General features: G+C 37.5%; 6 protein-coding genes across 6 annotated transcripts; 2 read left to right on the forward strand and 4 right to left on the reverse strand.

Moving 5' to 3' along the window:
* Window positions 1-1,466: 1,466 nt before the first annotated feature.
* Window positions 1,467-4,322, reverse strand: LOC107189688 (cuticle protein 19-like). Its single transcript, XM_015578274.1, has 3 exons — window positions 4,270-4,322; window positions 2,817-3,057; window positions 1,467-1,759 (listed from the first exon to the last, which is right to left on the reverse strand). The coding sequence occupies exons 1-3, from the start codon at window positions 4,320-4,322 to the stop codon at window positions 1,490-1,492; spliced, it is 564 nt and encodes a 187-aa protein (XP_015433760.1). The 3' UTR covers window positions 1,467-1,489.
* A 3,467-nt stretch (window positions 4,323-7,789) lies between these two features.
* LOC107189638 (28S ribosomal protein S15, mitochondrial) lies at window positions 7,790-9,302 on the reverse strand. Its single transcript, XM_015578218.1, has 4 exons — window positions 8,891-9,302; window positions 8,614-8,747; window positions 8,323-8,518; window positions 7,790-8,223 (listed from the first exon to the last, which is right to left on the reverse strand). Exons 1-4 carry the CDS (start codon window positions 9,124-9,126, stop codon window positions 7,986-7,988), a joined length of 804 nt encoding a protein of 267 aa, XP_015433704.1. The 5' UTR covers window positions 9,127-9,302; the 3' UTR covers window positions 7,790-7,985.
* A 279-nt stretch (window positions 9,303-9,581) lies between these two features.
* Window positions 9,582-10,260, forward strand: LOC107189728 (cytochrome c oxidase subunit 7C, mitochondrial-like). Its single transcript, XM_015578338.1, has 3 exons — window positions 9,582-9,758; window positions 9,954-10,072; window positions 10,164-10,260. The coding sequence occupies exons 1-2, from the start codon at window positions 9,678-9,680 to the stop codon at window positions 10,065-10,067; spliced, it is 195 nt and encodes a 64-aa protein (XP_015433824.1). The 5' UTR covers window positions 9,582-9,677; the 3' UTR covers window positions 10,068-10,072; window positions 10,164-10,260.
* A 1,218-nt stretch (window positions 10,261-11,478) lies between these two features.
* Window positions 11,479-14,432, forward strand: LOC107189560 (ethanolaminephosphotransferase 1-like). Its single transcript, XM_015578123.1, has 8 exons — window positions 11,479-11,978; window positions 12,557-12,625; window positions 12,692-12,884; window positions 12,970-13,232; window positions 13,317-13,474; window positions 13,559-13,739; window positions 13,819-13,995; window positions 14,309-14,432. The coding sequence occupies exons 1-8, from the start codon at window positions 11,907-11,909 to the stop codon at window positions 14,369-14,371; spliced, it is 1,176 nt and encodes a 391-aa protein (XP_015433609.1). The 5' UTR covers window positions 11,479-11,906; the 3' UTR covers window positions 14,372-14,432.
* Window positions 14,433-16,777: 2,345 nt separating this feature from the next.
* Window positions 16,778-17,353, reverse strand: LOC107189772 (coiled-coil-helix-coiled-coil-helix domain-containing protein 7). The gene is made up of 3 exons (XM_015578391.1): window positions 17,280-17,353; window positions 17,052-17,150; window positions 16,778-16,972 (listed from the first exon to the last, which is right to left on the reverse strand). Exons 1-3 carry the CDS (start codon window positions 17,328-17,330, stop codon window positions 16,868-16,870), a joined length of 255 nt encoding a protein of 84 aa, XP_015433877.1. The 5' UTR covers window positions 17,331-17,353; the 3' UTR covers window positions 16,778-16,867.
* A 425-nt stretch (window positions 17,354-17,778) lies between these two features.
* LOC107189464 (formin-binding protein 4-like) lies at window positions 17,779-24,802 on the reverse strand. The gene is made up of 14 exons (XM_015578003.1): window positions 24,684-24,802; window positions 24,427-24,548; window positions 24,186-24,340; window positions 23,988-24,099; window positions 23,488-23,917; window positions 22,635-23,404; window positions 22,136-22,497; window positions 21,933-22,066; window positions 20,232-20,361; window positions 19,775-20,021; window positions 19,220-19,569; window positions 18,678-18,998; window positions 18,468-18,604; window positions 17,779-18,379 (listed from the first exon to the last, which is right to left on the reverse strand). Exons 2-13 carry the CDS (start codon window positions 24,500-24,502, stop codon window positions 18,515-18,517), a joined length of 3,177 nt encoding a protein of 1,058 aa, XP_015433489.1. The 5' UTR covers window positions 24,503-24,548; window positions 24,684-24,802; the 3' UTR covers window positions 17,779-18,379; window positions 18,468-18,514.
* Window positions 24,803-27,876: the final 3,074 nt, after the last annotated feature.

Here is a 27,876-nt window from a genome sequence, read left to right on the forward strand (position 1 = left end):
GAATTATTCGTATTCGATTAGATCGAATATCCGAATACTTACAGTTCTGGTCGGAACACTCATTCCAAGGCCGATGAGCCTTGGAACACTCATCGATGATTTACTGTATTTTTCTCGTTTCAACTATGAAATGGAACGGTACGTTACGTGGTTACGGTGATCATGTGGCCACCGAGTTTGAAATGGCATTTCGATCCGCGAACAATGGAAATCAAATTGAGGTATAGAAATCGTTTGGTTTTATAGTCAAATCAGCAGTATTTGTTAGGTTTAAGATTGAAACGTGGTAGCAGTCCCGACGGTGTTGTGTTTTTTTTTTCGATGTTCTTTGTAATTTTCATCATTTATTAATTATTATCGATCATTTATTATCGATAAATAAACAGAGAATTAGAGTTAGCCATGTTGTGTGATCGGTACCGTTGAGTATTAATACAAAAAAGATGCTAACTTCGGTTTTCTGCACTTCGAACAAATTTTCTATATTTCATTTTCTTGTCACGGTGTACGTACAAATAAAGCATCAGAATTGTAGTACGTAATCGATGAAGGTGAAAATTTGATTGCACAAACACGTAAAATTAGGATTTTTAGCAATTCTTTCTAATAACTTGAATGACTTAATTTTAGAAGTGTTTTAGAATCGTTTTTAAGTCGGTTTCTCGTTTTAAACAATCATTCTTTCTTCGAAACTTTACATAGTCATATGTAAGACTTTTTTTAAACGACTATTTAAATTGTAAAATTGAAATTAAAACAAACAAACAAAGTACGAAATCTTGAGGAAATATTTTTTTGTAACCACAGCGTATTTAAGCGAAGCAATGTTAATAAAGAATTCGGAAGTAATCGAAACGATTCGTGTGATTGTTGATAAATTTTTAGTGAAAAATTGATTCTTTTTTTCTTTATTTTTATCATTCTAGTTACGGTACATTTTCTATAAATCCAATGTTTCGCCGAGAAAGGTAAACATACAGTATTATTTCTACTCTTTTGGAATCAAATTTTGGAAAATAAAAAAGATCATCAGCTGGACGAGTGATAATTTATTTTATTATATTGATTACAATATAATGATACTGTAAAAAAAATAATACAAGTTTCTGAAATCTTTAGGAGAACCAGATACAGAATGGCGGGAAAGTGTGAAACAAAATGGCGGTCTCGATGATCGAGGGACAAAGTGATTTGATTACAAACGTCCTGAAAATAACTATAATCGTTCGAAAGTTGTATAAATATGAAATTTAAGTGACAAAAAAATCTGTATCACCTGAAATAATTAGAAAATCACGTTACCAAAAACGAGAAGTAAATTGTATATCGAATATGATTTATTTACTAACAATTTCCAGTGTGTCGTAATTTTTTTAACCAGCTAGTTTTATTTCTATTATTATTTAATTGTTTCAAAATTGTCCATGAAAATAAATTTGATATTCAAAGTTTTTTTTAAACGGGTCAAAACTTTTGCAGCGATGAAACATTAATGGGGACGGGAAAGTATCGAGGCAGGTAGAAACGCCTTCAAATTAGCCTCTTGTTTCGGATTCTTCAGTGGTTCGTTTCTCGTGACGACAGCGTTGAATCCATTGTGATTATCCGCCGTGTAAGTAACCGTTCTGATTGATCCGTCTGCTTCAACCACCGAATATTCACCCTTCACCGTGTCACCGTCCCTTTCCTCCCATGCCGACTTCGAATCGCCTGTGTATCCGTCCAGGACGCCGTAATTGAATGAATACCTTGGGTAAGCCTGTACAAAAATGTGTTTGATTATATTCATTTGAAGTAGATGAAAAATCGGAACAATTGTTTCGAACATGAATGTAATATAGGGATTTATTTGAAATACAAGCAACCCATATGTAACACGGTTAGAGAATTGGGGAAACCCCCGAGTAACACGGTACTCTTACAACACAGTTACAGAATCAAAAAAATCTTCGAATAATATTGTTAGAAAATTGGGGGAAACCCCCGAATAACATAGAGAATTGGGGAATCCTCGAGTATTAGAATTAGGGAACCCCCCCGAATAAAATAGAGAATGGGGGAAATCCCTAAATACCAGAGTTAGAGAATTAGAGAAACCCTCGAAATAACACGGTATTCTTACAGCTAGTGATGGGCACCATCGACCAAAAACTATCGACTAAATCGATAGTAACCAACGACTATTTTCAGTTGACTAATTTTTTCATTCGTCGACTACTTTCAGGCGAGTAATATTAACCGCTTGAAGCGACTACTTCGGTCGACTTAATTTAGTCGCTCGAAGCGACTCGCTCGAACTATCGGGCTATTGATCGCTATTGACTGGATCTTGATTATTTTCTTCGTGATGCAAACCAATTCCAACTTTTTCATATATTTTTTTATGCATTCCCAAGAACTGTGAAAATTATTGCTTATAACCCAATTGATTTTCATAAAAAATTTAATGCAGTTAATTTTTTAAGTGCCAATATTAAATAGCTTACAAAAAATCGAATATTAGTAATTGTTTAAAAAAACTTGTTTACCACTTACATTTTTGAAATTCTATCTAGGAACTAATACATTTCTAAAAGGTAAATACACCAATGATGTATATACATAACCTATAAAGCAAAATTTCAGTCGACTAAAAACTATCGACTAAATAGTCGATGGTATGTTGCGACTAAATAATCATTAGTCGATAGTTTAATTTAGTCGATGGTGCCCATCACTACTTACAGCACGGTTAGAGAATTGGAGGTTTGTTCTCTTTTCAACAATTTCCACGAAATTTTGAGGACTTCGGGGACACCCTGTATAGCATAAGGTACCGTGTATTCGGCATCTTTTTCGTTCTTCGTGTCGGTCGCGACAACCGCGGACGCCGTTTTAAAAATCGGTGGAGCGATGTATACCAAAGATGATGTTCTTGGCAGTGGTCTGTACGAAATCGGAGTAGCAACCTTCACGTAAGTCGGAAGGTCGACTTTACTTCCGGGGGATTGGAGCGCGCAAGCAACCGGAACCACCGCGCCGTCGACGGAGATCGCATCGATTGGCGCGCAAGGAAATCTGGTATAAATGATAAGGTATTTATTAATAATAATTTATTTATTAATCTGTTGACTGCATCTTTTTGGTATCTCGTTCAGAAACATTTTTTCATAAAATGAACGACCAATAGTCATTTCAAGACTATTTGAAACATTTTTTAAAATATTTTTTTTATAAATAATGTGTTTGCTTTCAATAAATAACAAACTCGTAGTCACACTAGCACCGTATTTATAAAGTTTGGAGAAGGTTCATACTGCCGATCATCAAGAAATTTTCCAAATATTGTCACTAAAGTGATTAAGTAGACTTTCACTGTACTGGACAAATGCAGTTAGCGAGTTAACAATATTTTATTTGTTACTGTTTTATTTATTAATAATATTGTATCTGATACTAATTTATTTATTAGTAATATAGTATTTGTTAATATTTTTTTACTATTACTATTTTATGTGTTACTAATGTAATTATTAATAATATTGTATTTGTTAATATTTTATTTATTAGAAGAAAATGGCCAAATATGGCATAGTATACTTAATGTATGAAGTAGTGCCATTTTTGAAAATCTGACAAATGAATATCTGTTAAAACGGCTACAGACTGTCTCACTCACTTTGAACCTGCACATGTGTTGTGTTCTGACTCCTCAGTCAAGCGAACATTAGTGACATAGCAGGACCGTTTTGTTTTGTCGCTGTTTGAAGACTTTTTACGGTGTGTAAATTCGATATATTTTTGGTATTTGTGATTATTTCACCATGCTAATTTGTTGATATACTTGCCTGTGATATTCATAAGTTTTTTTGAAGTTACGTGATTATTTTTTGAAAACAAGATACTGTGTTTTTATCTTTGTGAAATTACAAACATGAAATATGCTGATGCAGACTTCAACACTTCGACCATGTGGTTATTGCAAATAGCTCTTTTTTTATTTAATTCTTTTAAAAATCTGATTTTATAACCAATAGTGCCTCAATCAATAAGAAGAGTAAAACTATTTTTTATTTGTTATCGATGAAAATATTGTACCTGATGTCAGTGTTCCATATTTGGGTACCTATCCCATATTAGGTACCATTTATGTGCGTTTAATATTAGTTCAATATTGAACATTGTTCGGGAACGTTACGAATACAAAACTGCTCTTAAATTGTGTGTAAATAGAACGTTTTACGATACTTTTGTTACGATTACCAAAGTTCACAAAAATCGTGATCTTACTGTTGGAAAACGCCGGCGACCGTTACGTCCACGAGACAGCAAATGGTAATCATCTGTAAAAACAGTTAATTCCAGAATAATAAATTATTAACAAATACGGTAAAATTGATAATTATTAGTTCTGACTTCAACTTTTAATTAAACATATAATAAAATCTATTAGTGACTATAGATTTTTATCGACTGATTTATAGAAAATGGAACCAAACAGAGATACATTAAATTGTTGTCGCCAATTTCTGGCAAAAATCGATTTTTCTAATGACAGAAAAATAAACCAAAATCAGCCATTACTTCTGCAATAATATTTCTCGATATAATTAATGAAAGGATAAATGTATAGTAAACATTCTTAATATGTATTTCTCAACGATCTATCGCGCATGCGTGCACCAGATTAGCGTTGCACAATGCGCGAGCTCGCGCAGCCTAAGGTGTGCCAGGTATAAATTCTTAACTAACACACGTGTACGCGGAAACGATCAACGGTTCTCGAACATACGCAGTGGTTTTTGCAATAATCCTGTTACTTTTAATTATATTTATTTTTAATCATTTATAGGAACTAGAAAATCTTTCATTTAGTCATTTTGAAGTTTCCCACGTCTTTTTGTTTATTGATTATTCGTGTAAATAATATTTATTATTAACAATAACGATTATAATTATTGTTATATTCTTGATTGCCTGAGATTTAGTATTAATCTTACTAATTATTATTCTTCTCATTATTTACTAATATATTACGTTGTTATTATTACTATTTATATACTGACTGAACGTAATTTAGTAATACTATTAATTATTATGTATCGGAAATATTGTTGTTATTAATATAGATCTATTGTAATATTATTATTAATGGAACAATCATCCTAATTAATAATATTACTGCATTGATTAAGTAAATCCACAAGTAGTTTACTGTCATTAATATAACAATAGTCGATGTCTTTTTAAAATTCAGAAACAGCTGTTTCTAAATATTCAACTCATATTTTGTAAATATTAATGTAACATTTTTTCAATATTTATCTCATATTTTCTGAATATTTATTCCACATTATCCGAGTGTATACTTTACATTTATTAAATCTTTCTTTCATATTGTATGAATATTTAGTTGATTTTTTTTCATATTAAAAAGTGTAGCTTTGAAAATATTTGTTCAATATTTGCAAAAAATATTTAAGCAATGTTTTGTGGTACTAGGGAGAATGGATGATTTACTTAATGTTTCATTCGATTGGATGTTCCATTTACTGTAGGTACTTTCACACGTTTCGAAATTATTAATATTAATAGACATCGATATTTCAACACAGGCTTGAAATCCACATGTATGTCACATAGTAAATTACTAGAAAATGTAGATTTAACATTAAAAATACGTAAAACCCGTGAAAAAGACCATTCAAATTAAGGATTTCGTAAAAAATGAAGTCGCCCAATTCGACTTCCTCTAATTGTCCCCATAATCATAATATCATATAATTATCATTTTTACTAGGCTAACGACACCAACCTTGTTAACGAAACGTTTGAAACACGTTGACCCCATGTTGCGACAGGTATCGAAGCCGCAATTGGTTCAAGAGGATCCTTCAGCGTCCCTTTCGATCTGCCATTTACCGGTGACGATTGCTCAGAAACAATCACATTTTCCCATATTTTTTTTTTCGAAAGAAAAACGATTTGTCGAGTTGTTTATAGAGTTTTAGTGCTTTTCGTCGCGATAATTATACATCAGGACACTTTTTGAAGGTAGGATTCTAGCAAAATTTTCAGAACACGACACTTTCACGGCTGTCCTCTGAAGAATAGGACATCAGCATCCAGCTCATCTTTATATACGACTTATACAGGGTGCGTTGATAAACGTTTGAATTAATATAAGTTTACAATGTGGGTCGTGGTAATATTTATTATCAAGCAAATTCCCATTTTAATATATTTAAAACATTTCCAAAATTCTCAAAGAGAATTCTATGTAAAATATTGACACTGACAATTATTAAGTTACTCGTCCAAAAATTGTTGTTTTTCATACGAATATATTGTCATTAATTGTGTATTATTTATTGCATTGAACAAATGTATATTGTTCCATTGAATGCAACAATCAAGTCACTTTCGTTTTCGGCCACCCGTTATAGTAACAGTACGTTCACTTACATTTTTTGGACTCAACTTGGCATAGGGGATGCGCAACGTGCAGTCGTGGGAACGTCATCGCCTGCTGAAACTGCTTCACTTTACTACTATATCCTAGAACCTTAACAAATATCTTTTTTTGAACAATAATTCTAATTTTGAAAAAATCTGTAACCCATGTCACGATTAATACGGATTATTATACAATACCCTTTTTTATTAATTTACAAAAACTGGAATCAAAGAAACATTTATTTGTTTTGTTGAAGTTTCACATGATATAAAAATCTTATTAAATTTTATTACACACGATTCGCTTTGGATAGTTACTGATTGATTTCTGGATAATCGTGCAAACATTAAAAATATAACATATTGTTTTAATTATCGATAAACTGTAGGAAAATCCATAGTTTAATTATTCCTCTATTTATTTGCTTTTAAATCTGATCAGAAAATGAATCATTGGAGATTGTCATTACATTCCCAATGATAACTGTTCATTGTAAAATTACATTATAAATATTTTCGATACATGTTTAACATTGAATAGTTTTTGGTTTTTCAGAAAGAATAAAATGTCAACGACAATTTAGTATATTTTAAAAGATTTATAATTATTTTCTGAATAATTGTTCACATATATTGTATACTTAATTATATGTACAAATACGTAAATTACACTACAAATGCAAGTAATTTCAATAAATTGGAAAATAATTTATTAAAGAAATTATTTGTTTACGATATCCCTAATTCTGTAAATACTTTCAACAAAATTCCACTTCAATTTTTATTGCCGTGTGAATGATATAAACATACCAGACAGAAGGCACTATTAGAGTGAAATGTGTAAGGCCTGAAACTCTGTTCGCTTTGTTTCCATTGCGTAATAGCTGTTTAAAGAAGAATTCGAGAATCTAAACGCCGTTACGTAATCCACGCAGACTATTATCCGCGGCACTTCCGCGATTTTCGCAACAAATTTAACAATAAAACTACATTACACTGTGTTATAATTTATATTCACTCGTCAAACAAAAAGAAAAAATTCGAAATGTTCAATGGAAAATAAAAAATAGTTTTCTTATTATTTACAAATAATTTATTATGTACAAAACACCCCACAAGGGAAAAACTAGTTTACAATTCAATTCATTTAATCAAACATTTTCGTTTCTCTTCAGGAAATTAGTAGTTAGTGGAATAGTATGTACTTTAAAGTACAGAGAAGATCACATAAATTTCCACAATGTATTTATTTCAATGAGCTCAGAATATTCGCTGAGAACATCTGAATCGAAATTGTGCATTAATGGTTGGCAGATGTTATGTTTTTATTTGATATTTTTATAAAAATGTGGTGGGACAACTCCTCTGGCGCTATCTACGGTGAAACTCTCAAGCTATTAGTCAGTTAGTACTACATTCTGGACACTAGATGACGCTATAAGACGCTGCGAATTCTTAAGAAATTTCTCCTTGACGGTAAAATAATCACAAAACTGAATAACAATTGAACTTATATTTATTTAACCTACTATACATGCGTTTTGTGAATATTATTCTGCTAATTTTCGTGTAGCTTCAATTTCCTCCTCCGTGACCGTTGGTGTCACACCGCACTCGCTCTCTTCCTTTAAGATAAACTCTAACAGTTCAGCTTTTTCACGGTAAAACTCCTTTTTCTGGACTTTCAACTCATCCTGGTACGCATTCCGCTTGTTTTGAATGATATTGTTGCAATATTCTTCTGTCAATCTAGTGATTGATTCTCTCCTCGATACCATACCCGGTACCCTGTTAACATTCCAAACATAAACAATCTCCTAAGTCAATTATCATCGAGTGAACAGTGACTGTGAAATAGTTTTTTTTTATGCAGAAAAGATAATATACTCTGGCTGTGGTTTGTAAACAAGATTCAGACGTTCAAGGATCCATTCGAATCGCCTGTAATCCCATTTACGCAGATATTTAAGGTACATGTTCCTTCTGTCAACCAACTCCTTTATAAATACTTTTCCTTTCTTATCCCTTGGATTCCTTTCAAAATGTTTGAAGACGTACTGTATTTCACTTGTCATTGCAGCAACTGTAATAATGTATATTCTAATGTAATCATTCTTGAAAAGTAAATTTATTTGAAAAACAATAGATTTAACAAATGTGTAATGACAATGTAGTTACTGTGAGATTCTGAAGAACCCCGATCAGAAGCATGCCTCTTTACTAGTCCCATTGTCTTCTCTCTCAGCACATTTCTAGTCTCTCTTGCTGGTTGAAACTCCAAGGAAAATATCTTTTTGACTATATCGCTCGCACTACAGCACACAAATTATTACTGAATCATTTACGTAAAAATATGAATTTCTATACACACCCGCAGTCTGATAATATGCAAACATATATATAAAATGTTGTTATGTTATATTACTTGACACCAATAACGCTTTCTGAAACTAACCCTTCCCATTCTTTCGAATTTTCATAATAAAATCGTGTTTCGAACGGTTTTACAGATACAGGCACTCCATCACGATCGCCACTTTTAAGAGGATGATACTCAGGCACCCTTTTTGGTCGTTTCCAATAAATTTTATAATTTTCAACTGTTTTTGCACCGCGACTCACGCAACCACCGAACTTGTAAATATTATTTATTTGTGTACAACCTAACCTACATGTGGTTGCCAAATTCATTCTGATTAGGAAATATACAGTACAAGACTAAACTAAACAGAATTTATATTAAAATATCAGTCAAACACTCTTATGCGAAATAACGGCAACTGAATACTACAAATGCTAAACACTACAATTGTTTGCTGTTAAACAGGTATCGAACTTAAAGGGGTTACTCAGTAACCGTTACTGGTTACTGGCAGTAACTTACTGCTGTCTCTACTCTCTCCGTCGGTGCCGACGCGTGCCGAACGGTGCCGGAGATGGCCGGAGAGGTCGAACGGGAGTGAGCGAGAGCGGTAGAGCGAGCCGCGGTATCGGTGCTCTCCGTCGGTCCAACGTGCTAGTGCCGTGCACACAGTTTATTCATTGTATCTGATCCACATTTTTATTCTGTGAAGTTACCGACGTTACCGACCGATACCGGATTTGTGAACGCGTCTTGAGGATTTTGGGTAGTGTGTAGCACTGATAGCAGAGGACGATCCATCGCCATTTAAGAAATAGGGGCGAACGTATTGTTCGCCGGTGTGAGACTCAGGACAATTCAGGAAAGTTACTGACTGAAAATGTTCTCGCGACAGGTTAGGAGATTTGTGACCAGCGCTGTTAGAAGAAGCGGGGATCAACCTGAGGGTTATCCTGGTGCTGTAAGTAGAACCAATATAATTTGGTTGCGTAATTGTATCCCAACGTCTCATTATTTGTACGTTCAAATTTAAAGACCCTTCATGGAAGCATAACATTCAAACGTAGATAAAAATGTATGAAAGCCTAATTTTATTATGCATAAAACTTCTAATTTGAAGGAGATCAGGGTAAAGGCCTAATATTCATTTTTGCAGAATCTACCTTTCAGCATCAAAAACAGATACGCGTTGACTGCTAAGTTCATTATATTCTTTGGAAGTGGATTTGCTATACCATACCTGATTGTCCGTCACCAGTTGTTGAAGTGAATTGTGTGAGTCTCCATGATCTATTCCTAACTGTTGTATACATTAAGTTGGACTTCTCGTTTATGAGAAAATTGTTTGAAAATTCTTTCATTTTAGGTATTCCGGTATTAACTTTAGTATAGCCCAATAATGATTATTGTCAGGAACACTGTAAAGTATTTGTAAGAAAAGGATATTAAACTACTATGGTTCAATAAAAATCTGTGTTTGCGTTATTAATTCCAGAAATCTGTTAGTCACTGAGGAATCTGAGCTATATTGGTGTGTAAAGAAGAGAAGTAATTTCTAAATGGAGAAATTTAAATTATGTTCTTTGGTCAGATTATTTACTGCTGTAAAAATGTTTGGTTATTTTCTTGGATATGTAATGAAGTGGTTAAGGCCACTCGTGTCGTCATCTGCGGCGAAATGCTGAAGCCACTAGCCAATTGGTATCAGATTTCGACGCTAGATGACGACACAAACTCCTTTAAAAGTTCATATTAAATTGAAGAATTTAAACCTTTATTGATAAACACTGCAATTGATTGTTGTTAATGCATAATGTTAATTTAATAAAGTTCTAGAAATACTCTGATACCACTTAAGAAACATTCTTAAACGCAATTTATCATCATATTTCGACTACGTCTATAAGGTATTCTATTAATGAAAGTATTATACATTACACGTCCTTCGTTTTTGCTCACGGTTTTTCTAGTTGGACAATTGTTCTTTCCATCGGAATATTTCATAAGAATTCGTATTCCCCTCTTTTTATTCTACACAATTTCCATTCAGACACGTGATTTAAATCGTTGCAATAATTAATAACAATATTTTCAAGACCTTCCATCTATTGCAGTTCAAACTTCGTCGGCAACAGCTAGTATTACCCTTACAATAAACAGTTATCCGTCTAGAATCAGTCTAAATATTCCCTATCGACATTCCTAAACGCTTCATCATCGCCGCGATAAATACCATTAGTAATTATAAACGATGATGACCTTTTTCTACACAATCATACTTAAGTCACACACACACGATTACATAAACAATCCAAGAAAAAAAAAAGCTGTCAGTCACTTTTGCCACTGGCCAGTTAAATGCCCAACGTGACCCTCGTGCCGATAATCATCACAGAAATTATTACCAAACTAATTGGGGACGTATTTATCAAAGTGACCCAGAGAACTGCAACTTCGACAACCACACCAAAAGAGTGCACATATTACTGTTGCAATATCCCCATTCATGTTTCACCGGGTCTCGACCGCTAACCTCAAGGGCCATCGTTTTATCAACTACAAAATAGCTGTTATTATCTCGCGGCGGCAAAACACGCCACGCGATCGAGCCAATTCAAGTATAATACGCTATCATACGCAGTCCCATATAGGCGTGTAACCTGTACCGTCCCTCTCCCTCTTTCCCCTTTTGATTCATCGTTGCCCAGGAGGAATCGATCGGTGCACGTTGTCGACTCGCGCGCGGTGTCTGATTCGTTCACGGGCGGGCAACTGAGAATCGGCCTTCAGCGAAAGACCTAGGGGAGACTTGGCCATATATCGTCAACGGTGTCCGTCCTTCCGAGAGGAGAAACACGCAATCAACACACGGGGCGTCGCACGATGAATTGACACACAGTACCGCGCGAAACGCAGCCACTCCACGAGGAGCACGTGCGTTAAGGAACGCGGGCCGCCCTTGCCATTCGTGCGCGCAGCTGTAACCTACCTCGAGGCGTCCACTTCCGGGGAAGAACGGCTCGCCGATTAAGCAAACACCCGGTTCGATTCACGAGACGACCGAATTCACCGATCCTGTAACCACGTTAGACGAACACCCCGCCTAATCATGTATCAGAAACTGGCCCTCGAGCACCGATATCTGACGGATCAACATCTGACCGGTTTCGAGAGCTACAAGGTAAGGTTGCAGAGCTCCAGGGTCCTTTCCAGTTCATCCGAGAACGCATGTCAATTACTCGATTGCCGTGGGTTTCCTTGGGTGATTAATGCGTTCATCCTGTTCGGTTTGTCTGTGAACTGTGTGGAGTGTGTGTGTGAGCCTGCATTGGTAATTGATGTTTCTTTTCAGTCATGTTTTTGTTGGGGTCAATGCTTGCAGGTTTACCGAAAATGGATCGAATTTTGGGGTGTCTAATGTAGGGATAATTGTTGTCTGCAAGATTTTCCTTGTGTTTAGTTTTTTTAATTAAAAGGAAATGGCAATGAGTTGTGGCGAACGTACAGACTTTGGGTTTTTTGTGATGAATGGAATAGATTCAGGTGACAAAGATCTATCTGTAGTTTGTTTGTTCTAATGTTTGTATAAGAGACTATTATCTATCGGTGTACAGATAATGCAGTGAATGAAATGAGACTGATTATATAACGCAATGTTTCTTATTTGCATGCTTAACCTCCTCCTGTGTAATTGATTATGCGAACTGAACAATGGAATCCAATGTTTTACGGCTTATAAATTTGGAATATTTTTTTCAGTATAGCTCCGTGGACACAAGCCCCCTTAGCGTGTATGTGATGCACCCGTTTTGGAACAAAGTCGTTCAGGTATATATGTTGTAATTATAGATGATTACATATACGGTTTCACTAAACATTACAATTTCATTACAGTATTGTCCAAAATGGGTTGCCCCGAATATGTTGACCTTCTCTGGATTCCTCTTCACTGTTTTCAATTTCACAATGTTCGCGAGTTACGATTATTATTTGTTCGCATCCAGTGATGATAAACCTCAGTATCCTCCTATACCAAGATGGGTCTTTGCACTAGGTGCGTTTAATGTCTTCATGGCGTATACCCTTGGTGAGTATCAGTGGGGATTATAATGAGAGAAGACGCTGTACTTTAAAATTCTCTAGAATTGTTTAGTTACGATTTTCTTTTATAGACGGTATAGATGGAAAACAAGCAAGGCGGACACAGACTTCTGGTCCCTTAGGAGAATTGTTCGACCATGGGTTGGACAGTTGGACAACAATGCTAATCACTGTTTGTATGTTCTCCGTATTCGGTAGAACGGATCACAGTGTGTCCCCGCTAAGAATGTACTTCATACTATGGAGTGTCTTCATTAATTTCTATTTGACTCACTGGGAAAAGTATAACACTGGCGTACTGTTCCTTCCTTGGGGATACGACTTATCTATGGTAGTGAGTATCTCCCAAATTGTAACGATGCTATTACTTCGATATATTAACAGAAAATTCGTGATACGAAACGTTTCGAACTTCTAGGGCACTATTATAGTATTTACTATATCGAGTATAGGAGGGCACAAAGCCTGGAAATTCTTACTACCAGGAGGTATATCAGTGGGTGTGATGTTTGAGATTGTACTCTATATCACTGCGATAGTGGCAAGTTTGCCTGTGGTCCTATGGAATATATACAAGTTAGTACTTCTCCCAAACTGTCTCGAAATTCTTTCTAAATAATCTTTACTTTAAAAAAAAAAGACGACACGATTTATTTCTAGATCATACAGGGACAAGACAGGTAAAATGAGGACATTCCTAGATGCCATAAGACCTCTGCTACCTTTAGGTGTACTTTTCACAATTTCCACCATTTGGGTAATGCACTCGCCAAGCAATATAGTGGAGAAGGACCCCAGAATCGTCTTTTTGACCATTGGAACAATCTTCTCCAATATATGTGTAAGATACTCATGGACAGACAATTAAATTAAACGTTCGACATCCTGTAACGGATTAAAAGATAATGTTATATTTGTAGTGTCGGTTAATCGTGTCGCAAATGAGCAACACCAGGTGTGAACTGTTTTCTTGGATACTTATACCCGTGGCCGTGGCAGCGGCCTTTTCATTTATCTTGCCTAGCGTCGATCTAATGTTCACGTATATCGTCGCTGTAGCGGCGTTGCTGGCGCACATTCATTATGGCACCTGTGTGGTGAGCTTCTTTTTTCTGTCATAACTTGTTTTCAGTAGTTGTGCTAATGTGTGCGTTAGTTACCAATTCGTACTCATGATTGGTACCTTGGGTATCATTGCCACTTCGTAGCAATGATTGCTACCATTGGTACTATTAATTACCATTCCGTACCAGTGATGGCCACCATTGGTACCATTTATTACCACTACGTATCAATGATTGCTATCACTACTACCATTGGTTACCAATCACTAGTTACAAAAATATAGTGATCCACTATTTTATTACTATATGCCAGTGGTATACTTATTCAAGTGAATCGTGATTTCAGGTACGCCAGATGTGCCGTCACTTCCGTATCCACACGTTCCGTATCAAGGACCGCGCCGACTGACTGCTTGCCGACGATACATGTTAAAAACGAAGAAGGGAACTCTAGAGTCGGAGCCAGCTATGAATCAGCGAGTACAGATCAGACACGGCCAGGAAGTGACCGGATGCGAAATATTGTTAAAAATGGAAAAAGAAAAACTGGAGCCCACGGCTCAAGCGGTTCCCAAGCTGGGTCGAACTCCACCGGAAACATTCGGGGAGGGGAGGGGCGAATGGACGTTCTATAGATCATTCACGCATCCAATCATTGCTGATCACATATCCGAGAAAGAAGTACCTGTTAAGTGATCTTATTTATTCGTTCGCAGAGGCAGATTTGATTTGAATCCTCGCGCCGCTCTCTCTGTGATACACACACGGTAAGCCGCCAGAAATCACGCTTCTTTCGATTGTATTATCGATAGTATTCGATATTTACGGTTAGGAGCATTTATATATACGCATATATATATGTAGAGCGATCGTGAGAAACGCTTGTCTCGTCGATTTCTGTTGTTGGTCGTGTTTTCTGTTCAGTTTCGTAAACTCTGACTGTGTACGATGTTGGGAGTCCTTTGTTCTTCGTTTTAAACGTGTATTGTCCCTCGGGAATTCTGTCTTGTTATGTATGCTTGGCTCGGCTCGGCTCGACTATGCGATCGGATGTTTGTTTCCCGCGTGTGTTAACTATAAATTGGAACTCATGTTTCTTTTGTGTCGAGGCTGACGGTTTCAACGTCGCGATAAACGCCGGTCGAGCATAGGGTAACAAATATTAAATTGCGGATCGATGGAGAGGAGTCGAGTTGGTGGCACGCTTGTAACGTGACACGCCAGCTAGACACCATTTATTTATTTTATGTAAAGGATGCATGTGTATGTTAATATTTTTGTTTTTTTTTCTTTTGCATTTAACGATGACCCGAACGCGCGCATCATATAGCTAAATCCACGGATTTCCATGATATTGGGTCGAGTCATAAATACTTTGCGACATAGACACTGTGAAATTTATCGAGTAGCAAAGATAATAAGAGTATTAGTAACAATTAATTGGGTTTAATAATGATCGATAATTGCGACACATAGACTACATAGGTAATCGTGTAATGTGAAATAGAAAAGCCGAAGTTACTTATGACAAGGCCTGATAGGTAGACAAATAATCTAAAACTGTCAATTCGGGGAGGAATATTGATAGGAATTCGAGTCTGTGACACATGATACCTGTGACGATTACAACCACCAGCAATTCCTATTCAATGAAAAAAAAAGACTACTACTCTATATACATATATATTTTTTTGGAAAGAAAAATTGAATGCGTGATATTGTAAACTCGAAATTACACTGTATACTTCCTAGCTTTTCAACGTGGGATGGACACTGAAACAATCACAGTCAGAATTTGTGTAAAAGTTGTTTGATTTTTCTTTCAAATTTTGGTAATAATGATTCTGAAATTCTTCTTTATATCGTTAGCATATTTCTGTGTTCAAACGCATACTCATCATAACAATAGTAGATCATTTGCAATATGTATGTGGTAACTGATTCAATTATTCGTTAAATTCTTGTGGATTGTATTTTTAGACTGCAAAGCGAATCGAAATTCAGACTATCAAAACATATTTACACACCTGGCAGCTAGCACCTGCGAATGAAATATTAAGCAGTTATTAATAGTTCCCCACGTTGGAAGAGAACAAAGTTGAAATTCTTTTCTGATCCTTCGAGTAAGCTCAGTTTTGAGTTTGTTAATGGTAGCTTAAGTCAACCTAGAATAAATTGCATTCCATTTTTGTTTGCATTAACTCTGCGTCGCAAAGTCTCAAAATAGAAATGCCAATCGAGCTACGTTTCTTTTGGTTTGTCTATTCGAAATACTTTGCTAGTCTATTTTACATTAAGGATTATGAGTAACTGTAACTACGGAAATAAGATGCGTTACGATTTTGTAACAAAAAAAAAAACAAGAAATCAAATTGTTCGTTTCAGACGTTAGTTAGGAAAATAGGACTAACGACATTTTTTGTAAAATTTAGTACTTGTACATAACAAAAAGAAATAGTCACGAGAATGAGAAACCTAAAATGTACGCGTAGCAACGTTGAGTCGCTGAAAATTTCTTTCGACACTCGAAATGTTCATGCAATTAGCACGCAAAAGACCTGTCTAATCTCTATTCTGAACAACATCCCCATGTAATGTAACTCTTTAGACATTTAATTCTGTTGCCAATGTAACTACGCATCGACTTATTATTATTTTTATAGATGGTAAATGTAATCACACCTATTCTCCAAACGTTTGTTTCTGCCAAAGATATTAAAAAGATTTTAAGTAAATTATGCTCTCTTCCTGTCAAATTCCTATTTATAACAGTTTCTGAAAATGTAGTCAACACAGATTTGCATTCTAATGTCAATGAGAGAGTTTAATAGACAAACTTACATTACACCAATTCCCCATGGAACGTGAATTCTTAACTCTACAGCGGTTTTAAAAAAAATTAATGCTACTTTTTACTCTTAAAATAGGCTGCCTTTAATTTTTCTCGTTCCTCTGGCAAAGGAAGTATTGGATCAATACCGCGCTTTTTACGATCATTCATTACCTTCGCCTGAAATATTGACAAATATTATATTTCTTCATCGATTCTAGGAACGGCGTGAATTAATATAAACTCACTAAAAATTTACCCAAAACGTTTTGCAGATCCTATAATTGACAAAATATACTTCGCATTTCTTTTTGTCATAGTTATTATTGTCAAGACATTTTAAAGCCTGTCCATGTTCCTAGATAGAGATCGTGCATAAATATTAATTAAAATTGCCGGGGAAAGAACGTATTTCACTTAAACATTTGAGGTTAGGTAATCGGCAACTGAAAGGAAACTAACCTAAAAAGTCATTAAGTCACAGTACCTTTAAACAGGGATTGTTTAATTCTTGATCGTGACGGAGTTTCTTTACCATGGGATTCTTCGACTGTTCGGCATCACGAGGAGTCGGTGTATGCATTATTTTTCGGTTTATCTGTATGAACTTTACGAACGTCTAACCTACAAAACGATGACACCAGCCGCGGTGTCACGTGGGGTGGAAACCAATCAAGTGTATTCTGCTGAGTATGTAAACTTCTATGTATTTACATTTGGATTAATAAAAAAATTCGTTTTTTTCTCTATCTAAATGTATCGTATGCAATAATGAAAATTTTTATACAGTATTTCCTATCTATAGTCACTTCTTTCGGGACTGAAATCACGGTTATACAAAGAAGTGATTGTAATATTGTCCATTTACTGTCAAATGATGTCCAAATGGCGATTATAGGCAGGAAATACTCCATGTATAATATATACATATTTCGTTGATCATGTATTTACAATATCGTTACAAAAAAAAAAATGAATTCTGCGACGGGTACAATTTTACAATGTGAAATATCCTCAGTGATACTGACCGTAGATAATTTGAAAAATACTCTAGCCATGGAAGTATCTAAGTGTGGGTCTCCTATAAACGATTTATACTACACTGTTTCGCGCCTGAAAGGTATTAATAATGAAGTATTTAAATTATCTCGAGCTCACGACACCACCGTTATACTCGGAATTATCTTTTCATCGTTCCGGAAATAAGTGTACAATTCGGGACACGTATTTACAATGTGGACAAATAGTAAACAATCTGACCCTTGCGTGATTCAAGGGGGGCTCCCTTCGAACAACGAGAGCATACTTAATATCATAACGCGTATTTTACAGATTAATAAATAATCCAGCTGCGCGGGTAAAGTAACGTGAACAAGTAAGTAAATGCCAGTGTGTACCGTTCTGTGCGCGGATAATGCGACAATCATTTCTACAGACGAACATCCCCGGTCGACGATTCATTACGTCCTATTTCGTCCGATTAAAAATAGTAAATAGGTGTGACATATCGTAACAATGTTAAACTGCAGGTACAGGAACACTATACTGGCTGAAGTACAGTGCACTATCATTCTTACACGGTTACATCTGGAAAATACAATTCTTGAATGATTTAACGAATCGTGCAATTCCGTGTATTCTCGAATACTCAAAACTCAAGACTATCTTGAGTTACCTGTTCTTCAATGAACACCATTTCGGTTGTGTCTAGTCCCATCCGCTTTAAGTGTTCTCAAAATTCTGTTGCACCTTTTGCCATTTAGCCACCATGCTCGAGACTTCTTTGTGTTTCTTGCTGATACCAACTCTCGCCTGAAATGCCACATTTCCAGCTAACCCGTCACTACTTTCCTAACTCTATGCTTTTATTTTATTAAAACATTACCTTTTTCTTCTTCTTTTCCTTCAAGGTAGCCTCAACAGGTAGGGTTTCCAGTTCCATGTCCACTTTTGTTTCCTCCACTGGTAAAGCTGCTGCCTCCGCCACTGATGTGTCTGGCCTCTGGGGTACTATTTCAGTCCTGCTGTTCTCTATACGAGCAATGTCACTGTAAAACGAGTCCAGAGCGGACACTAGGGACTCCTTCGCGGTTTTCATCGGCGGCTTCTCGATCACTTTATGGTTTGTGTATATGGGCGTGTAATCGGGTATCAGTTGGATCGCTGGCTGTACACCGTGTTTGTGTGGAAGTACCAAGGCTGCTGGCTGCTCAAAAGATACCAAACATAACCTAATTAACTTGAAAACCTATCCTCTACAACGATGCCTGAGTCAACCACGATTTACAGGATCATAACTCGTAAGCTTGTAGACAGCCCTTTGACATTATTATACAAGTCTGATAAATAAAATTACGGGTCTAACCTGACCCAGGCATCGTCATATGATGCCAGGGGTGAACGAACGTTCCCAAAGTGGAAACTCACTGAATGAAGGTGTTGATACGCTGGGTACTGAAGGTAATGTTCTTGTACAATGGCTGCTGGATGACTTAGGATAGGAACTGTCGGATCCCTCGCGGTTGCGTCGTACAGCGCACCGCCCTGCGGCTGCACAGCACCGTAGATGATCCTTTTCAACGCTGTTGCGGGCAGTTCGTAAGGCGCCTCTGTTAAATCCACACCTGGTGGCAGGGGTTCGACGTTCGAGACATTGGTGACACTAGCCACGCCGGCTATGCTCGCGAGAGTGGTCGTCTGGGGCGACAGCGAGACTGCAGAGTGAGAAGCTATGGAATGATTCTCCAGGTTGTTCACCTCTGCGATCACTGTACCGTCTATAAAGAATACATAGTAAGATGTACAGTAAATCATCGATTAGTGTTCGAAGGTTCAATTGAGTGTTCAGACGTCATCCAGCTTGACTAGTTTCCACGGGAATTCTCAGTGGTAGGGATGAGTTCTGAACATTTAGTGAAGCTTTGGAATACTGGAGGATTTACTGTATTTGTAATTCTTGTAAGAAACTTATTAAGTATTCACCTTCTAGCCGTTGTTTTTTACTGTCTGCGGCATCACAGCCCTTGTCCCGTTTCCTTTTATCCTTCTTCATGTCGTTCGCGTATAATCTGGGCGGTGGAGGTGGGCTGGGGTTCGAGATCTGTGGTGGAGGAGGCGCTTCTCCGTCAGAGTTCCTTGGGGCTGTCACGTCTTCGGGATCGCCGACCTCCTGGAGCTTTTTTGGCTTCGGTTTCAGTCCATCCTCTTCTGTTGCTGGAAGGATGCGTGAAAAATGTTACTATTTGCAAAGGAAGCTTCTTAAGTGTCATTGGTGCTAATTGTCCTTGGATTGCAATGTCTGGGTCCATTTTGCCTCGAGTCCTCGAATGCTCCACCCAACTGGACTTACTTATAACGACCCATTTAAGCTAGAGTCAAAATATACTCAGGCATCGTCCTTATAGGAACATTGAAAACACGTCCACCTTGTGAGCGGTTATTCCTGCTCCATCGGTGGAGGGGTCGAGCAAATCTCCATTTCCTCCGCGCCACCGGCGATGCCAGTGTCCGGATAGGTCCATTGCGTTACTCCTGTGGCAGTGTTCTGGTAATAATACCGTTTATGCGACCTGGAAAAAAGCCCACCGGGTAATGTAGAACGGCCGAGACATGGGACGGATTTAATTGCATGGTGTTTACATCGACAGAGACAAACTTTCGAGGGACGTTGGTCCGTGAAAGGGACGTCCCAGCGAGTTTCTTTCTTTTTCTATTATTTTTTTTTTTCTAAAGCGACTTACTTGCTAGGAAGAGAACAAAATAATCAGTTGATACTCCTACCTGCGACTCGGCGTGCCGTATACTCAGCGAGACCCCTTTTATTACAAAAGGATTAAGTGTTACTTAGCGGTTACATAGCAGGCGCTCTCTTCCGCAACACGAGCACCGCGAGTTTAACGGTCGACAACACGGTCTGCGGTTACGCTAGCGAAATTAAGCGGATTGATTATGAATTTGTTCTAGGGGGATCATGCGAGTCGGGATGATTTTCTTTTTTTTTTTCTTTGGTTCTTTATCCTTTCGAAGACACGACGAGCACTCGGAGGAACCGTTGCAATGTTCATGGTCGTGAATGGGTTTTATATGAATTGCTCTAGATGACGGTAGAAGCGAGGATACATGGACACGTCGTTGATAAAAATGATACATTGGACGGTGGAGTTTAGTGAGGTATTTACAGTGAGAAAAAAAAAAAAAAAAAAAAAAGGTGTCTCCCATGTGAGTGTTACTTTCAGCTTCGAGCGACTGCAGTGTCCGGAACTGATTCCTTTCTTGGTCTTCGAGTAGCTTCACTGAAGCATTCGATAAGGTTAGGTCGATGTTTTTTAAATAATTGATCCTTTTCCCAATGAATTCGTCTGGTATGATCTTTTTTCAGGCTCTCTGGTTACTGGGTCTTGAGCAGTGTCTTGGTAGACATGTACGTCTCTGACATTCCTCCGTTTAAATATCTGGACCTCTGCTATATTGTTTTATTTATATGATTTATTATAGTTCTTGTTTCTTCATATGGGGTCCTGAAGGAAGTGTTTGGCTGCATCCTCTTTTTACCTCAATTGAGAAGTCTTCGTAACCTTAATTACTTGAAATTCTTCTTGAGTCGTCTATATGCTCTTCATACACAGTTCAGTGTACACCGTGGTGCACGTAATTTCTCTGAAGATCCATTCTGAACACTATCTACATTACTGCGGTAATTGAATTTTTTTGTTTGTTTGAAATAAATAACGCGGCATTTCTTTGTACATATTCTTCATAACATGAACAGAATTTCTATTTCATTTAATGCAAAGCTACGAACTTGAGAAACGGAATTTCATAAATTACTCTGAAATTGATAAAATTGCATTGATTAAGCCCTAACAAAGTAGTACGACCCGCTCAACTCGTTTGAAAGTTACAAAATTCTTACGGCTTGTTACAACGAAGCGAGCAATTCGAGAATCGATTTTTGTATCAGAAGTCGAGAAATGGATTGACTAGAAAAGAGCCAAGTGTAACATTTATGGACACCAGTCTGCGATACTGACTGAAGGCTCATTAGAACAGTGATGTGTATAACATACCACGATGTTTTGTATGGAACGAGTCATGTTTATTTGTACGAGGTAATACACAAATTTTAGATCGTATACTATACCTATCCCACTGACAAAGCCATCCAGGCGGCGCAGCGTCTTGTTCCAAGCGTTCTAGTTCGTGACTGGTGTCAGTTAACCACCTACGCAAGTAACTCTTTTCTAAGTAACCTCCTTCCCACGCGACAAACAATGTCTATAACACCATAAAAAATATTCATCATTAATAGGAAATATTGATAGATATAAAAAAAAAATGCCTCACCTGTAACTGTATAGACATCATTTGAACAGGAGAGACAGTTGGTTTACCCTCGGACAGAAACTTCAGTTTCTCAAGTATGATCTGCGACAGTAGAGTAACTTCTGCTTCCTCCTCCTTCGAATCACCAGTGCTCTCGGACGGTGTGACTGCTTCTTCGTCAATGTCTTTTGGCTCCACAGAAAGACTCGGAACATCTTCCCCTTTGTCCTCTGTTATCACATTGCTTTGTTCTTCTTGAGCGACCCTACATCCTTCATCATGATGTTCAACGCTATCGCAAGTGCTGGATTCCTCCTGCTGTGGCTCAGCTTCTGGTTTAGCTACCTCACCAGCGTCAGTGATTTTCTTCTTTGCCGATGGAACTGAAAGAATTATTCCTTTTACATGTCCGGTGGCCTCTGGATCTGTTTTAACCCCCTAGAATTTTTAACCTCTAACCCCCTACTGCCATATTGGAGTTACTCCAATTCGATGATAGATTAAAACAATGCAGCCTTACCATCAAAAGCAATACGCTTTTTTCTTTGAAAGAATTTGCTCCGACCATGCAGATTATCCAAAAATTTGTTCGCCCTCTGTCCATCATCCTCCGATTTTGAAATTGATTCTTCTCCACTTTCAGCTTTCTCCAAAATAACTTCGCTGTCCAACTCTGGAACGTTTCTCCTTTCGATATTCACGTCGCTGTCACTGGTGTCTGGTACACAGTGCACTTTCGAACTTAAACTTTCCATCGTGTCCTCGGTTTGTGGAATCGGAAACAGAGCCTTTCGCTCCTGCTTGACTTCAGGTTCGTCCTCGACATCGGAGTCCTCGTCGTAACCAGGCACCAGGGACACACGAAAATCCAAATCGGAACTGAGGTTACTTTTACTATTTTCGTTCATCACTATTAACTTGGATTCGTTTACTGTTCGACTATCACTGCAGAGTCTGTCGGAGGATTCCTCGGATTCTTGCAGTCTGACTTGGCTTTTTAAATATTTCACTTCTTTCTCTTCGGACGGCTTTGGGTCCAATAGCGTTTCTGCCTTTGGATTCTCCATAGAGTCCTTGGAGTCTTGATCTAAATTCTGCGATGTCTTTAACATTTGCGAGTGCCTCGTGGGTATCGATGAAGGGAATCCTTCAGTCTTCGACTTGTTCGTCGAATTTGGATTTGTTGATTCAGCTGCAGACACAGCAGGTGCCTCATTTTTCGAATGACTCTCGTCTGCTGTGTCCGAATCACTTTCTTCGGATCCATACGATGTGATCATTTCAATTTTTCTGTAACATTAATGTTTTTACACGTGTTAACAAGACTACTGCTGTGTTACTGAAAGAAACAGTAGAGTTTTGGTGTTGCTTACCCATCGTCGGACTCGTTATCCATTGTGTCCGACATACTGGTGACGTCTTGGTCAACTGGAGGCTCTTGTTTCTTAGCAGTCTCATTGGTAATGTTATACCTATTACGATTACGAGCCACCACTTCTCTTGGTATCATACCTTCGGGTATATTTTCATGAGATTGATCTAAAAAATTTTTCTTCGATTTGCCGGGCAGTTTAAACGGACTCGAAACGGAAGAAAGACTTCTGTCAGACGTATAGTTACATCCAGCAGATGAGAAATCAACCCAATGGGGATCTTGTATCGAATGTGGATTCACAACAGAGCTTGGTTTCATGTTATTTTTCATATACCGTAATTCTTCCGGCATCTCCCATGTTACCTGATTGGTCTCTATGTGCCAATAGTACGGGTAACCGGAAGATTCGTCTATGCACTCTCGCCACACTACCAAAACATAACGAATACATTACATTTAGCAAAGGTTTATCGTTACAATTCTAATGATATTACTTACTTGATTCTTGTTGATTGACATGATGTGGCAATTGTGTATTAGAATTTGCAGTTAAGGCAGAATTATTGAATTCATTCGACATGAGCTGTTTGGGGGCAATTAGCTGAATTTCCTGCAAGTTGTCATTCAGAGTATATTATTCACATACCTAATATAAATTTTAAATAGATTGACGACTATATGAAAAAATTCACTTGCCTTCAGGAAATTATTGACTTGATCGTCTAATTTACGAACATCCTTCTTAGTATCTTCTGTGTCACTATCCGAATTGTAGTGGCACAGTAAATTTGCCAGGGAATTCGCAGGTACATTTTGTCCAGGATAATCGTTAGTTGGTTGCTTTCGTTTATCTAAATATACGGATGTTTTATTCCAAAATTTTTGACACAATAATTTTGTTTATTATTAGAGTAGAAAAGTAACATTGACAATTTACTTTGTACATGTCCTCCATGTGAACCAGCTTGCATTTCATTGAGTTCTAAGACAGGTCTTCTTTGACGCCGCTTCATAATAAAACATAAGTTAAGTTGTGTATGCCAGACACAGTAAGTATGCCTAAAAAGAAAAATATTTTGACATTGTTATCATAGAAAGCCACATAATTCTATGAAGCAGATATAAGTAACGCTTCAGATAAGAATACAGATAAAATTAGAATATATATTAATATTAATTATGTATGAAACTTACTCATAACCTTCGTATGTTATGAAGTGGCCAGTTCGGTAAGATTCAATACCGAGTGCACGATAAAAAAATAGAAGAGCAACACGATCACTCGACGACTGTTACAAAACGTACAAAAATACACTTTTATACACTTGTTGTATTGTCTAAAATATTTCTAAACACTTTGCGTATACAAATTTAAGGTTATAGAACACTTCATCAAAGAATCATGTTGCCAATCGCAAATCCATCCACGACACCGAATACGTTCCCACTGACTGACTGGCGAATCCGCGCGATTTTCCGACCGACAAATTACCCCCTAAAGGGGATACTGTGAACTAAGAAAATCCAATATCCGGGGGTGAAACTTTGAACCAGGAACCCGCGAAATTTGAATCTTGATTACGTCGATTCGAATATGGATTTATAAAACATAGTTGAACATTTTTTTCAACCAACAAATTCCCAAAATTGAATGGTGATTTTTCATTGTTTTATCCCATAACTCTTAAATAAATAGGAAAAAAAGAATTTACGGTGTGAAGGGACACGATCACAAGGCGACTACTTATAACATATTTATTTATAATGTTTTTAGTAATATACTCCTTACCGTAGACATATATTTATATCATATGGCAGCATAGTACTATGACATTGTATATTATAGGTGAGGTGACAGAACGATTCATATTTTTTTTAATTCTCTCTGTTCTCACTCTCATCCACACGCATCGTCCACACGTTCACGCGCCCCCCATTCGCACGGTTCGAGCTTCAATTACGTCGTCGCGTCTAGGAATTTTTTTCTCTCTCATGGATTAAATGTCAGCCTGTTTTTGCACGGTCCATGGATCGCGGAATCGATCGAGGCCGGAACACACACTGTATTTCGACACGAATTTTTCTTTCACGTGTCTATCGTGGCAACGAACTTTCACGTCGAATCTTTTTTTTTCTGTTAATTAGCAATCTGGCCGACGGCGCGTCGTGATGCGCGCGGGCGCACGTGCATCGACAGTCGATGATCACGCAAAATTTGCTTTTTTTTTGTTATCTACATATACGCAGCCCTGCCTACTATGCTCGTGTTAACATTGTCTCATACTTACTCGGCTAGTTAAAATATCAATATACATTATAATATACTCTATGTAACGATAATGCAACATTTTAGTTAATTTATTATACTTTGCAACTTAGAAAAATATTCCATGGCTAGGCGTGGCCGCGTCCCGTGGGAGCTCGCGATTATTCCGTTTTTTTTTCTTTTTCGAATTTCGCGGGGAACTTCTTTTCCACCGTTGCCGATTTCGTTCCGCCGATCGGTCGATAAGAGAGCTGTGGTATCGGTCGATTTTTCTCTCTTGGGACTTTTTTTTGGGTTACTGTATGTATGGGGTTATGTATCGAATACTGATCAATTTCAAATAAATCTAACAAAGATTTCTGAGCTCGCAGAAAATCATCGAGATCGATTCTAATTGACTGGGTTTCCCCGTTGCAGATTCGTAGTCTACTCAAGAGCAATTTTTCGTTAGTATGACTGTCGTTCGATTCTTGAAATTGGATAAAATTTAATGTTGGTACACATGGACATTTGGTTACTTTTTCGTTTTCCCATCGATCTTACCAACCCCTTTCGATCGACGGTGTCGCTGGATTCACGAACATAAAAAAAAAAAACAGATCAAACCAGGTTGGAATACGAACGCTTAACAAGCTTGCTGGGGAATATATTTCTTTTCGTTTTGTTAATAAGTTCATTGTTTATTTGTTACCTTTCAGCAAGTAAACGAACGTTTATAGCAAGAGCACGCGATGCGGTCACGGCGCAATAAAATCTATGAAAAACAATCAACGGAACAACGGTAGTACTACACCTCTCGGAAATTGTTACGCTCTACTATATCCTACTGTTGATTTTTTTTTTTATAATCGATCGACGAATCACCACTGATCATCGTCGATCGCGTATTGGAATTAGCGTGGACTTAACATCGACTATGTCTGTCGTCGGAAAGCCGGCGACATAGAACCCTACACCACCCCACTCACGGTCTCATACTTCCGCAGAAATTTTATTGATTTGCTATCAAGCATTATCCCGCATGTTGGCTGCGTCAACACACACACGCACACACATACACACACGCGAGATCGATAATAATTTTAACCTCAAAAAAGAACTATTTCCCCATAAATCCACAGAGTGACACTTATAGATACAGTACCCCCCCCCCAAAATGGTGTCTCTGTGTAACACAAATCCATTGTCATACCCCTTTTAGAGTTAAAATATTTCGTTGATTCAGACTCAAGTACCATTTTGATCAGCAGGTGGCATGCCTGCGATTTGTCGAACAAGAAATAAAACTCGACACGTTGACTAGTTCACCCTTATCACTCGATTAGCTGTTTGCTACCCATGTCGGTAGATTCGTGTCCGACTGTTGTTCGTTTGTCGCATCTAGTAACACGGGGAATCCCCTAGTTCCCTTTAAATGATATACACGCAACTCATTTGACCCTGGCAGTTCGTGATTTACTTACTTGGTCATCTAATATGTCGTTACAGTAAATCATAGATGAGTGTTCGAAGGCTTCATTGAGCGTTCAGACGGCCTTCCAATCACTAGTTGCTTGACTGGTTCCACGAGGGATCCTCTCAGTAGTGCCTGGGGACAGAGATGTATCTTCATCTTTATAAAAATCAACCAATCACAATCATGTATGGTGATTTCTACCCATCTAATACTGGGGGGTTTCCCGTGGAACCAGTCGAGCGTTCAGTAGTGGGGATGACGTCTAAACACTTAGTGGCGAGGAGCTTTCGAACACTCATCGTTGATTTACTGTATATCAAATGTCATAACCCAATCAGGTCGTTCCTTAACTTTTTTTTTATACACTTGCCTTGAGTGTACAATAGAAACTCGGCTCAAATGTGCCACGTGTACAGTACTGGTGCCTCAAAGCACATACGAAAAATCGGATAAATCGTTGTAACCGGGTATGTTTGAGTGTAAAGGGTGTGCCCTCTGGTACTTTAGGTCTGGTAATCATGTTTTTTTTCGCAAACAACAGTAAAAACAATATACACGGCCAAGCACGCCGGGGGAACGCCATGCCTTAACAGTATACGTATTCGTTTTATTATAATTATATTATTATTTAGCAATTCGAACGCGCATTCGTTAACCATTCCTAA

This window comes from Dufourea novaeangliae, unplaced genomic scaffold (genome assembly GCF_001272555.1).
Source record: "Dufourea novaeangliae isolate 0120121106 unplaced genomic scaffold, ASM127255v1 scaffold23, whole genome shotgun sequence".
In the NCBI taxonomy this organism is placed as follows: domain Eukaryota; kingdom Metazoa; phylum Arthropoda; class Insecta; order Hymenoptera; family Halictidae; genus Dufourea; species Dufourea novaeangliae.

What these genes read in the sequence shown, in the direction of transcription:
- LOC107189728 (XM_015578338.1), top strand. Translation starts at nt 9,678, where the DNA reads ATGTTCTCGCGACAGGTTAGGAGATTTGTGACCAGCGCTGTTAGAAGA. An exon ending in CTGAGGGTTATCCTGGTGCT is followed by an intron (nt 9,759 to 9,953) that starts GTAAGTAGAACC and finishes TCATTTTTGCAG; the next exon opens with AATCTACCTTTCAGCATCAA.
- LOC107189638 (XM_015578218.1), bottom strand. Translation starts at nt 9,126, where the DNA reads ATGAATTTGGCAACCACATGTAGGTTAGGTTGTACACAAATAAATAAT. An exon ending in AATTCGAAAGAATGGGAAGG is followed by an intron (nt 8,748 to 8,890) that starts GTTAGTTTCAGA and finishes TGTGTGCTGTAG; the next exon opens with TGCGAGCGATATAGTCAAAA. An exon ending in GTTTACAAACCACAGCCAGA is followed by an intron (nt 8,224 to 8,322) that starts GTATATTATCTT and finishes GAATGTTAACAG; the next exon opens with GGTACCGGGTATGGTATCGA.
- LOC107189772 (XM_015578391.1), bottom strand. Translation starts at nt 17,330, where the DNA reads ATGGTAAAGAAACTCCGTCACGATCAAGAATTAAACAATCCCTGTTTA. An exon ending in TAAACAATCCCTGTTTAAAG is followed by an intron (nt 17,151 to 17,279) that starts GTACTGTGACTT and finishes ATCTCTATCTAG; the next exon opens with GAACATGGACAGGCTTTAAA. An exon ending in GGATCTGCAAAACGTTTTGG is followed by an intron (nt 16,973 to 17,051) that starts GTAAATTTTTAG and finishes TCAATATTTCAG; the next exon opens with GCGAAGGTAATGAATGATCG.
- LOC107189560 (XM_015578123.1), top strand. Translation starts at nt 11,907, where the DNA reads ATGTATCAGAAACTGGCCCTCGAGCACCGATATCTGACGGATCAACAT. An exon ending in TTTGGAACAAAGTCGTTCAG is followed by an intron (nt 12,626 to 12,691) that starts GTATATATGTTG and finishes ATTTCATTACAG; the next exon opens with TATTGTCCAAAATGGGTTGC. An exon ending in CAATCTTCTCCAATATATGT is followed by an intron (nt 13,740 to 13,818) that starts GTAAGATACTCA and finishes TTATATTTGTAG; the next exon opens with TGTCGGTTAATCGTGTCGCA.
- LOC107189688 (XM_015578274.1), bottom strand. Translation starts at nt 4,322, where the DNA reads ATGATTACCATTTGCTGTCTCGTGGACGTAACGGTCGCCGGCGTTTTC. An exon ending in GTCGCCGGCGTTTTCCAACA is followed by an intron (nt 3,058 to 4,269) that starts GTAAGATCACGA and finishes CATTTATACCAG; the next exon opens with ATTTCCTTGCGCGCCAATCG. An exon ending in AAAAAGATGCCGAATACACG is followed by an intron (nt 1,760 to 2,816) that starts GTACCTTATGCT and finishes ATTTTTGTACAG; the next exon opens with GCTTACCCAAGGTATTCATT.
- LOC107189464 (XM_015578003.1), bottom strand. Translation starts at nt 24,502, where the DNA reads ATGAAGCGGCGTCAAAGAAGACCTGTCTTAGAACTCAATGAAATGCAA. An exon ending in TGTCAATCAACAAGAATCAA is followed by an intron (nt 23,918 to 23,987) that starts GTAAGTAATATC and finishes ATGTTTTGGTAG; the next exon opens with TGTGGCGAGAGTGCATAGAC. An exon ending in AGGAAAAGAAGAAGAAAAAG is followed by an intron (nt 18,605 to 18,677) that starts GTAATGTTTTAA and finishes GTGGCATTTCAG; the next exon opens with GCGAGAGTTGGTATCAGCAA.